At 45.8% G+C, this 11,782-nt stretch overlaps 1 protein-coding gene across 1 annotated transcript; it reads right to left on the reverse strand.

Moving 5' to 3' along the window:
* Nucleotides 1–1,351: 1,351 nt before the first annotated feature.
* FOLR2 (folate receptor beta) lies at nucleotides 1,352–5,700 on the reverse strand. The gene is made up of 5 exons (XM_019939557.3): nucleotides 5,581–5,700; nucleotides 3,654–3,815; nucleotides 2,408–2,596; nucleotides 2,160–2,295; nucleotides 1,352–2,010 (listed from the first exon to the last, which is right to left on the reverse strand). Exons 2-5 carry the CDS (start codon nucleotides 3,801–3,803, stop codon nucleotides 1,724–1,726), a joined length of 762 nt encoding a protein of 253 aa, XP_019795116.1. The 5' UTR covers nucleotides 3,804–3,815; nucleotides 5,581–5,700; the 3' UTR covers nucleotides 1,352–1,723.
* Between the last annotated feature and the right edge of the window lie 6,082 nt (nucleotides 5,701–11,782).

Here is an 11,782-nt window from a genome sequence, read left to right on the forward strand (position 1 = left end):
TCCCTCCAAGTCAACAAACTCGAGCCTCTGTGGGCGGGACGCGGAGCCAGGAGCGCCCTAGACCAGGCTCGCTCCGACAACCCCCGGCCCCTTCCCCTCCCACAAGGGGCGGTAGGGCCCCCTGGGCCTCCCGGAAAGGGGGCGGGGTCCTTAGGAGGGTCTGGCCCGCCCCTCCCCACAAAAAGACCTAGCCGGTGGCGGCGTCTCCTGGGAGTCCGCTTCCTGCCCCGCCCCTCCGCCCCCTGGATCCTTAAAGGCGCAGGCCTCCAGCCTGGCTCCCATTGCTGCCAACTCTTAGGCCGCTGTCGGAGGATCCCCTTTAACCTGCGAGAGAACTTTCACTTTGCTAAATTGAACCTGTGTCTGGGTCAGTTCCGACGAGCTCCTTTCTCTGTTTCAAATGTGCATTGACTTCACCCAGCTGGAGCAAAGCCTGGGACGTGGAGCGGGGTCCGTGGGGCCTTCCAGACTAGGTAAATGTAGTGACTGAGACTCACCCACACGGTAAACAGCGTCTCAGGACCCCTCCAGCAACCCAATAACTCGTCCTCCAATCTGTGGCCAGCTTCCCCTATCAGTCACCTCTTGGTATGAGGCGGCGGGAGAGACCGGGACTACGAGTCTTCACTTCTGGGTTCTCGTCCTAGCTTGATGACACCTCCTGCCTGGCGTTCTCACACAGGTACCTGCGCCTCTCTGACGATAACTGCGGTTGGGATGTGGAGACAAAGGCTTCCCCAGGGGGAAAGGGGAAGGGGGAGACCCTGAGATATAAACTCAGGCCCAGTTCCTGGGGGCTGTGCAACGACAGAGCAGTCCTCTAGGAGAGGCATATCTACCAACCCTGGAGGGGACAAAGGTGCCAGAGAACTTCCTGCCCCTGGGAAGCCCCTAAGGGTTTCCGCCGCTTTTCCAGCCACGCTTCCAGGATACAGCAGGGCTGAACCAGTGCAAGGCTCCGGAGTATTTCCTCCCCAGGAACCTCACAGATGCTCTCCCCAATCTGCTGTCTTCCTCCTCTGAGGCTCCCAAGCCCCAACTCTGCCCCTTCAATCCACATGGGTGAATTTATTTTCACACCAGACCCGCTGCACCCCCTGCCCCGGGAATCCAAAGCCTTCCCTGGCTCCCATCCCCAGCTTTCCCAGAGCAGCAGAGCTGAGCACAGAGCCAGGCAGACAAGGCCTGGGGGAAAGGAAGGGTATTTGGGGCCCAGTATAAATAATGAAGTTCTGGACTTGGCGCTCTCATTTGGGGCTACAAGGGCAACAGGATCCCTGAGGACTATTAATGTGCAGGCACTAGGCACACATGGTTTTTAGGCAACATTTAACAACCATGAGAGAAGGAAGGATTATTATCTTCATTTTATTGAGGAGGTATGGTTTAGAGCAGTCAAGCAACTGCTTCACTTTCACATAGTAGCAGAGCTGGGTTTCAAACCCATGTCTCATTTCTCTAATCTGAAGGAATCCAAAAACTATGGAATCTGCCCTCTACCACCCACAAACTCACAACCAAAATAATTCATCAGACACGGATGTGTTGGTCTGTTTTTTAGAACTGGCTGTCAGAGAAACCACAGGCCCCACCATGGAGCAGGAACTAGATGACAGAGGGATGGGTAATGGATGGAGGCATGCTTATGGCTTCCTCATTTGTGGGAGCTGAGCTGAGCCCAGCCTGGTCATCAAACCTGAGGACTGTCTGGGGATGGCTGGACTCATTCATGGAGCCAGAGTGGCAAAATCAGGGCCAGGCAGAGCAGGAGAGGTCTAATCCCCTGGGGCATGGCCCCAGCACTCATGGCCAAGGCATAGAACCTCGCCACCTCCTCGTTGGGGTTGCCCTGGGCGGGGTCGAACCACATCTGGATGCAGCGGCCACTGCCCCGGCTGTAGTTGCTGAGCTTGTAGGAGTTACTCCAGAGGCCCTCACACAGGGCTGCTGGCGTGGGGAAGTAGAACTCAAATGTGCCACAGGTGGTCCCAGTTGGGCACTTGTTAGATCCTGCAGGGGGAGAGAGGGTAGGCACGGACATTCAGCCCCTGGGCCCAAAACTCATTTCTGGCCCCCCTTAGAAATACTTGCCCAACCCCAAATCCTCAAACCCCCTTTCTCCATTCTCCACCTCCATCTCCCCACCCTCAGGCCCTCACCTGAGGTCCAGTTCCAGCCTTTGTGCCAGTCGGCCTTGCAGGTGTAGGAGGTGCGGCAGTCTTCCCACCAGATCTGACAGTCCTCTTTGCAGAGGGGCACGTTCAGGAACCGTTCTTTGCGCCAGCTCTGGTTCACCTGGGGGGAGCCGGGGGAGGGAGGGCTCCAGTCAGCCTGAGATGTTGGTAGGAACAGCCTTGACTGAGTTGGGCGACAGCCTGCTGGGGTGGGGTGAGGGAGACACCAATACCTCCTGGATCCAGGGCCCCAGGTTAGGTGAGCACTCGTAGAGGCAGTTGTCCTGAATGAAGTGGCGCTTGCAGGCGGGCTTCATCTTGCCACAGTGCTCCCAGTTAAAGTTATACAGGGAGGAGGTGTCCCTGTGCAGCTCCTGGCTGACTTTGGCAGAGCAGCAGGCATTCTTCTTCCAGGGGATGCACTGCGGGGGGGCGGGGGGGGAAGACATGAGACTAACTGCCTCCCCGACCACAAGCTCTGCCACCTCCAGCCTCTTCCCATTTGGCTCTTGCCCTCCTGCCCCAGGTAGGTTGTCCTAGGAACGCTCGCTGTTAGGACCTCTCTGTCCTTGGCCTCCAGAAACTCTGGTCTTGGAAGAGACTCAATTACAACAGTGTGATGGGGAGGCAGGGGTGGTGAGAGCCTGGGAGAGACCCTGCCTTGGGGAGACAATAGTTTTCATTTATACAGCGCTTGATACTTTATACAAAGTATTTTATTTTTTCACTAAAAAATAATTACTGAGTACTTGTTTTATACCAGTTGCTGTTCTAGATGCTGGGAATATAGAAGAGAACAAAACAGAAATATGTGTTCTGGTGAGGGGAGACAGTAAGAACTAAAAGAGAAAAAATATATATCAAGATCCGATCAGTTATATGGAGGAAATTACAGCAGGGAATGGAAATATGGAGTATGGGATGACTGTTGAAATTTTCTGGCTGGTTGTGAACAGCCTCACTGGAAGGTGGCATTCTGAGCAAAGGAGGAAAGGGGATACGCTATGCAGTAATATACGCTGAAGTCTCTCACCCTTTAAACCCCTGGAGTTGCCCACCTCAGTCCTACCCCTACCCCACCACAAGGGCAAGTCCTGTCCCATTCCTTTGTGTGTCTGTGTGCTTCTCTGGGCCTCAGTTTCCTAATTTGTGTCATGTGGAGGAGAACATCATCTACCCACATCACAGGACCCCTGGGAATATGAAATCACACACGGAAAACACATGACACCTGGTAGGTGCTCAGTAAACGATCATTCCGCCTTATTGCCGACACGGTATCCTATCCTGAGCAGGCCACCCCTAGAATCACGCCAGCCACTCCCCCGCATCCTACTTTCACCTTCTCCCACAGTGATAATTCAGGATGTGTGTGTGTGGTGAAGGGGCTGACCCCGTGACCCCTCCCTCGCCACCCTGACTTCCTCTTCCTTGTCTGAACAAGCCCCCTCCCTGCCCAGAGCCACAGTCCATCCTCACCTGGTCATGTAGCTTGTCCTCAGGGCCTGGCTTTACCTTGTGGTGCTTGGCATCCATGCAGACGTTGAGCAGGTCTGTCCTGGGCTGGGCACTGCACTGGTAGGCCATCCAGGCCAGAAACAGCAGAAGGGGTGTTAATTTCCAGGGCATGCCTTTCTTTTCCTGCAGAGGCAGCTGTGGTTAGGGAGACCAAAGCCTGAGGGGAGAGAGTCCCATGCAGCGTGCCCCCTTCACCTCTTGCCTCAGTCTCCCCAGCTCCACACTGAAGGATGGGGTCAGACCCTGTTCCTTCAGTGTTGGGGTCCTGAGGCTCCTTGAGACTGAAGTAGAGAAGATCGGCAAAAGGGGTGGCTCCCTCACCTCAGGCTCGAAGCGCTCAGAAGGGGATCTGGGATTAGAGGGTGAGCCCTGGGGGAATCTTCCCAAGGTGGAGGAGATGCCTTGTGCTCTCACCTTCTCTCTGGACTTGATCTAAGAAAAGTAACTAAATAATTCAGGTCCATGCTCTGCTCCCCTGAAAGGGGCCAGGGACACACAGTGCCCTCATCCTGTGTCCAGCAAGTGCCCTGCCTTTACACCCTGGATCACCTGGGTTCCCATGCCAGGTTAGAAACCCTGTTACCCTTGGGGTGACAGCGACCCAGCTCTGCTGAGTTCTCCGGATCAGCACAAGGATCAAGTGAGGTAACACGCAGGATGGTGTTTGGTTAAATGATACAGAAATGACAAGCATGGTTTTTTTTGTTTGTTTTTTTAAAGATTCCACATATAAGCAGTATCATATGATACTTGTCTTTCTCTGTCTGGTTCATTTCACTTAGTATGATAATCTCTAGGTCCATCCATGTTGTTGCAAATGGCATCATTTCATTGTTTTTTATGGCTGAGTAATATTCCATTGTATATATGTACCACATCTTCTTTATCCACTCAGTCTGTTGATGGACATTTAGGTTGCTACTGGGACTCTACTTTTTTTTTTTTAATTTATTTTTGGCTGCATTAGGTCTTTGTTGCTGCACGAGGGCTTTCTTTAGTTGTGTCTAGTGGGGGCTACTCTGCGTTGCAGTGTGCAGGCTTCTCATTGCAGTGGCTTCTCTTGTTGCGGAGCACGGGCTCTAGGCACGTGGGCTTCAGTAGTTGTGGCACGCGGGCTCGGTAGTTGTGGCACGTGGGCTCTAGAGCGCAGGCTCCGTAGTCGTAGCACACGGGCTTAGTTGCTCCGCAGCATGTGGGATCTTCCTGGACCAGCTCGAACCCGTGTCCCCTGCCTTGGCAGGCAGATTCTTAACCACTGCACCACAAGGGAAGCCCCTGGGGTGGTTGTTTTTAAACAGCTTTGCTTTCTCAGACTTTTTCCTTCCCTATTCTCTGAAAGCCATTTCCTCCTGTCCACCCCCCACATTGTGACTCTGGCCTCCTCAGCTCTTTCTGGACAGATGCACCAGATCCCTACCTTATCCCTCAAAACACAAATGCAGGACCCTAGGACCTGAGGACCTCACATTGGAGCTGCTAACCAGACAAGCACTTAGAGTCGTGGGAGACCCCCAGCAAAAGTGACGGCCCACTACTCTGTCCATGACTGCCTCCACCTTTCACCCCGCCCATGACAGATCTTTTCCTTTAGGCTCTGTCACCGAGGAACCTAAGAGTTGATAATAGAGACTTTCCTCTCCCTCCCCATCCTCCATGCAGTTGATCACCAAGCCCTGGCAAGGTCTCTCCGAAAACGTTTCTGGAATTCACTTCCCTTGGCTCTGTGTTTGGGGTAAGGTCTTTCCTCCTCCAGTTTCTTCCCCTTCAAGTCACCTTCCCCGCAGGAGCCAGAGTGATCTTTCTAAAGAGAGGTATGCCCCGCCCCTATGCGCCAACCTGCCAAGTCTCCCCAGTGTCCTGTCACCATCCCCTCCTTAGGGCAACTTGCCTGAGCCTCCTTTGCTGCTGGGCGCACACACAACTCTGGATTGGCCTGTCTTCAGGTTGGCAGCAGCTCCAAGCCGCAGCACTGCCCTCTGTGTTCTCTGTCCTCAGCGCCGGATAGACTGACTAGGAGGTCTGGGAAGCATAGATACAATTTCCTCTTTCAGCTTTCCTCCTGCTCTTCCTTCTCTTCCGATCCCACCCTCTTCAGGATTGCTTTAGTCTGTCAAATGATCCATTCCTGTTTTCATTCATCTCTTTATTTGTTAATTTCTTCATTCCAGGGTCTACACATTCAACATGCATCAAAATCTAGATGATTGCTCATCTCCAAGGGGGATCTGAATTTTTGACCCCAAGCGGTTGTTAGGATAAGGCTAACTTGAGGGGAATGGGACCTAGTGAGAAAGAACCCAGGCTTTGGGGCCAGGTCATGGGACCCAGTGATAGCTCCATCCCTCCCACAACTGTGGGAAATATCACTGAATCTTTCTCAGCTTCAGTTTGCTCACAAGAAGATTGTTGAGAATTATATGATTCTTTTCCATTATAGGTTATTACAAGATATTGAATATAGTTCCCTATGCTATACAGTAAATCCCTGTTGTTCATCTATTTTATATATAGTGGTGTGTATCTGTTAATTCCATACTCCTAATTTATCCTTCTCCCTCCCCTTTCCTGTTAGGTAACCATAAGTTTGTTTTCTATGTCTGTGACTCTGTTTCTATTTTGTAAATAAGTTGATTTGTATTATTATTATTTTGGCCACACCACATGGCAATGTATTATTTTTTTAGATTCCACATATAAGTGATATCATGTAATATTTGTCTTTTTCTGCCTGACATTTCACTTAGTATCATAATCTGTACATCCATTCATATGCTGCAAATGGCAATATTTCATTTGTTTTTATGGCTGAGTAATATTCCATTGTGTGTATATACCACATTTTATCCATTCATCCATCCATGGACATTTGAGCTGCTTCCACCTTTTTTTTTTTTGCTGTACGTGGGCCTCTCACTGTTGTGGCCTCTCCCGTTTTGGAGCACGGGCTCTGGACGCGCAGGCTCAGCGGCCATGGCTCACGGGCCCAGCCACTCCACGGCATGTGGGATCTTCCTGGACCAGGGCACGAACCCGCGTCTCCTGCATCGGCAGGCGGACTCTCAACCACTGCGCCACCAGGGAAGCCCTGCTTCCACCTTTTGACTACTGTAAAGAATACTACTATGAACACATCTTCTTTTTCCATTCATCTATTGATGGACATTTAGGTTGCTTGAGTAGGCTTAAATGGCAGCTATCAGATTAATTTATGAGCAGCCAGATGGACACAGGTAGAAGATGAGGTACAGAAGTCCAGGGTCACAGAGAAAAATTGTCTCAAATCTGATAAATGAGAATACCTCAATTAAACAATATTTTAGCCTTTTAAAAAATTGTGGTAAAATACAGACTATATAAAATTTACTGCCTTAACCATTTTAAGTATACAATTCAGTAGTGTTAAGTATATTCATATTGTTGTGCAACAAATCTCTAGGACATTTTCGTCCTGTAAAACTGAAACTCTATTTCCATTAGTCAGCAGCTCCCCATTTCCTTCTCTCCCCAGTCCTCAGTAACCACCATTCAACCTTCTGTCTCTAAGAATTTGACTGCTCTAGATAGCTCATATAATTGGGGTCATACATTATTTGTCCTTTTGTGACTGGCTTATTACACTTAGCATAATGTCCTCAAGGTTCATCCATGTGTCAGAATTTCATTCCTTTTTATAGTTGAATAATATTCCATTGTGTGTATATACCACATTTTATCCATTCATCCATCCATGGACACTTGAGCTGCTTCCACCTTCTGACTATTGTGAAGAATGCTACTATGAACACAGGTATACAACTATCTCTTTGGGACCCTGCTTTCAATTCTTTTGGATATATAACCAGAAGTGGAATAGCTGGATCATATGGTAATTCTATTTTTAATTTTTGAGGAACTGTCATACTGTTTTCCAAAATGGTTGCACAATTTTACATTTCCACCAGCAGTGTACAAGGATTTCAATTTCTCCACATCCTGGCTACACTTGTTATTTTCTGTTGGTTTGTTTGTTTCTTTAATTGTAGCCATCCTAGTGGATATGAGGTGGTATGTCACTGTGGTTTTGATTTGCATTTCTCTAATGATTAGTAATGTTGAGCCTATTTTTGTATGCTTGTTGGTAATTTGTATATCTTCTTTGGAGAAATGTTTATTCATGTTATTTGCCCATTTTTTAATCAGGTTATTTTGTTTTTGTTAAATTATAGGAGTTCTTTATATATTCTGGATTAATCCCTTATCAGATACATGATTTGCAAATATTTTCTCCCATTCTGTATGTTGCCTTTCATTCTATTAATTGTCTTTTGCTGGACAGAAGTTTTAAATTTTGATGTAGTCCAATTTGTCTTTTTTTTCTTTTGTTACCTGTGCTTTTGCTATCATATCCAAGAAATCACTGCCTAATGTAATATTATGAAGCTCTTCCCCTACGTTTTCTTACAGTTTTATAGTTTTAGCTCTTATGGTTAGGCCTTTGATCCATTTTGAGTTAGTTTTTGTGTGTGGTGTAAAATAGAGTCCAGCTTAATTTTTTTGCATGTGAATATTCAGTTGTGAATGTGCACCATATTTTGAAAAGATTATGCTTTCCCCTCTTGCATTGTCTTAGCACTGTTGTCAAAAATCTGGACTCTCAGCTCCATCCTGCTACTGTACTGTCTTACAGTTTTGTAGTAAGTTTCAAAATCAGGAAGTGTGAGTCCTCTAATTTTGTTCTTTTTCAAGATTGTTTTGGCTATTGTAGGTCTCTTTCATGTCCATGTGGATTTTAGGATCAGGTTGTCAGTTACTCCAAAATAGCCAGCTGAGATTTTGATAAGAATTGAGTTCAATCTGTAGATCAATTTGGGAAGTATTGTCCTCATAACACTATCAAGTCTTCTCATTGATGAACATGGAATTTCTTTCCATTTATTTAGGTTTTGCATTTCTTTCAACAATGTTTTGTAATTTTCAGTGTACAAGTTTTTTTGTTGTTGTTTTTTAATTTGGCCTCGCCATGTGGCATGTGGGATCTTATTTCCCTGTCTAGGGATTGAACCCACGCCCCTTGCAGTGGAAGCACAGAGTCTTTTTTTTTTTTTTTTAATTCTTTATTGGAGTATAATTGCTTTACAATGGTGTGTTAGTTTCTGCTTTATAACAAAGTGAATCAGTTATACATATATCCCCATATCTCTTCCCTCTTTCGTCTCCCTCCCTCCCACCCTCCCTATCCCACCCCTCTAGGTGGTCACAAAGCACCGAGCTGATCTCCCTGTGCTATGCGGCTGGGAAGCACGGAGTCTTAACCACTGGACTGCCAGGGAAGTCCCCTGTGCAAGTCTTTTACTTCGTTTGTTAAATTTTTTCCTGTGTATTTGATTCTTTTTTAAGCTATTGTGAATGGAACTGTATTTTTCTTTTTTTTTTTTTATCCTGGGCCACACATTTTATTTTATTTTTTTTAAATAAATTTATTTATTTATTTAATTTATTTTTGGCTGCGTTGGGTCTTCGTTGCTGTGCACGGGCTTTCTCTAGCTGCGGCAAGCGGGGGCTACTCTTTATTGTGGTGCGCAGGCTTCTCATTGCGGTGACTTCTCTTGTTGCGGAGCACGGGCTCTAGGCACAAGGGCTTCAGTAGTTGTGGCACGCGGGCTCAGTAGTTGTGGCTTGTGGGCTCTAGGACGCAGGCTCAGTAGTTGTGGCGCACGGGCTTAGTTGCTCCGCGGCATGTGGGATTTTCCCGGACCAGGGCTTGAACCCGTGTACCCTGCATTGGCAGACAGATTCTCAACCACAGCGCCACCAGGGAAGCCTGGAACTGTATTCTTAAATTTATTTTTGTATTGTTCATTGCTAGTGTATAGAAATACAAATGATTTTTGCATATTGATCTGGTATCCTACAAAGTTGCTGAACTCATTTGTTAGTAATCATGTGTTTGAGGATTCCTTAGGATTTTCTATATAGAATATCACATCATTTGTGAATAGAAATTGTTTTACTTCTAACATTCCAATTTGTATGGATCTTATTTCTTTTTCTTCACTAATAGCCCTAGCTACAACTTTTATACAGTGTTGAGTAGACATGATGAGAGTGGATATACCTGTCTTATTGCTGATCTTAGGGGTAAAGCCTTTTGGCATAGAACAGGATGTTAGCTGTGGGTTTTTCATAGATGTCCTTTATCACATTGGGGAAAATCCCTTCTATTCCTTGTTTGTTCAGTGCTTTATTTTTTTTATTTTTATTTTTTTTGCGGTACGCGGGCCTCTCACTGTTGTGGCCTCTCCCGTTGCGGAGCACAGGCTCCAGACGCGCAGGCTCAGTGGCCATGGCTCACGGGCCCAGCCGCTCCGCGGCATGTGGGATCTTCCCGGACCGGGGCACGAACCCGTGTCCCCTGCATCGGCAGGCGGACTCTCAACAACTGCGCCACCAGGGAAGCCCAGGATAATGATTTTTTTATCTGCTAATCTCTGCACTTTTATTGGGAGTATTTAATCCATTTATATAAAATGTAATTACTAATGATATGTTTTACATCTTTAATTTTATTTGCTTTATATATGTTGTTTGTCTTTTTTGTCCCTCCGTTTCTCTATTACTGCCGTCTTTGTGTTTAATTCATATTTTGTAGTGTACCATTTTAATGCCTTTGTTGTTTCTTTTACTATAATTTTTGAGTTTTTTCTTACTAGTTGCTCCGAGATTACAACTAACATCATAATTTATAACAATCTAGTTGATGTTAATACAGAGTTTCAATAGTATTCAAAACTTTGCTCCAATATAGCTTCATTCCCTCCCCCACTCCTTTGTACTATTATTGTCATACAAAGTATAATTTTACACATTATGAACATATCAACAGACTTTTAATAAGTATTATTTTACACAGCTGTCTTTTTCCATTAGATAGGATAAGTGTTACAACATAAATACATTTATACCATATTTTATATTTCTTTGTATATTAACTTTTACTTATGCTCTTGATTTCTTCATGGGGATTCACATACTGTCTGGTGGCCTTTCATTTCAGCTTGAAGAACAACCTTTAGTATTTCTTGTAAAGAAAGTCTGCTAGCAACAAATTCTCTCACTTTTGGTTTATTTGGGTATGTCTTAATTTTGCCTTCCTTTTTTTTTTAAATATTCATTTATTTGGTTGCACTGGGTCTTAGTTGCAGCATGTGGGCTCCTTAATTGCAGCACACGGGCTCCTTAGTTGTGGCATGTGAACTCTTAGTCGTGGCACGCATGTGGGATCTAGTTCCCTGACCAGGGATTGAACCCAGGCCCCCTGCATTGGGAGCGCAGAGTCTTAACCACTGTGCCACCAGGGAAAGTCCCTCTCCTTCATTTTTGAAGGATAGTTTTTCTGGCTATAGAATTCTTTTTTTTTTTCTTTTTCTTTTTTTTTTTTTTGGATGAACTGTGCAGCTTGCGGGGTTTTAGTTCCCTGACCAGGGATTAAACCCATACCCTTGGCAGTGAAAGCAGGGAGTCCTAACCACTGGACCGCCAGGGAATTCCCCTTGGTTATAGAATTCTTGATTGAGCTTTTTCACTTCAGCACTTTGAATATATTATCCCACTGCCTCCTGGCCTTCATCGTTGCTGATGAAACATTAGCAGTTACTCTTATTGAGGGTACTTTGTACATGATAAGTTGTTTTTCTATTGCTGCTTGTAGGATTCTCTCTTTGTCTTCCAGTAGTTTGACTCTGATGTGTTTAAGTGTGTATTTCTTTGAGTTTATATTATCTTGACGTCATTGAGCTTCTCAGATGTGTAGATTAATTTTTTTTATAAAATCTGAGATTAGGCCATGATTCCTCCAATACTATAATATTTATATCTTCCCCCCCCTTATAGAACTCCCATTGTGCATATTTTGGTATGCATGATGGTTACCACAAGTCCCTGAGGCTGTGTTCATTTTTCCCTTTTTTTTTTTTTGTTCTTAAGAATGGACAATTTCTGTTTTTCATCTTCACATTTATAGATTCTTCAAACCTGAAGCCACTTCAAACCTGCTTTTGAGCACCTCTAATAAAAAAAACTTTTATTCAGGCTTTCGTTTTTTAGAGCAGCTT

This window comes from Tursiops truncatus, chromosome 8 (genome assembly GCF_011762595.2).
Source record: "Tursiops truncatus isolate mTurTru1 chromosome 8, mTurTru1.mat.Y, whole genome shotgun sequence".
NCBI classification, from domain to species: Eukaryota; Metazoa; Chordata; class Mammalia; order Artiodactyla; family Delphinidae; genus Tursiops; species Tursiops truncatus.

What these genes read in the sequence shown, in the direction of transcription:
- FOLR2 (XM_019939557.3), bottom strand. Translation starts at nt 3,803, where the DNA reads ATGCCCTGGAAATTAACACCCCTTCTGCTGTTTCTGGCCTGGATGGCC. An exon ending in AGGACAAGCTACATGACCAG is followed by an intron (nt 2,597 to 3,653) that starts GTGAGGATGGAC and finishes GCCCCCCCGCAG; the next exon opens with TGCATCCCCTGGAAGAAGAA. An exon ending in TGGGGCCCTGGATCCAGGAG is followed by an intron (nt 2,296 to 2,407) that starts GTATTGGTGTCT and finishes GGCTCCCCCCAG; the next exon opens with GTGAACCAGAGCTGGCGCAA.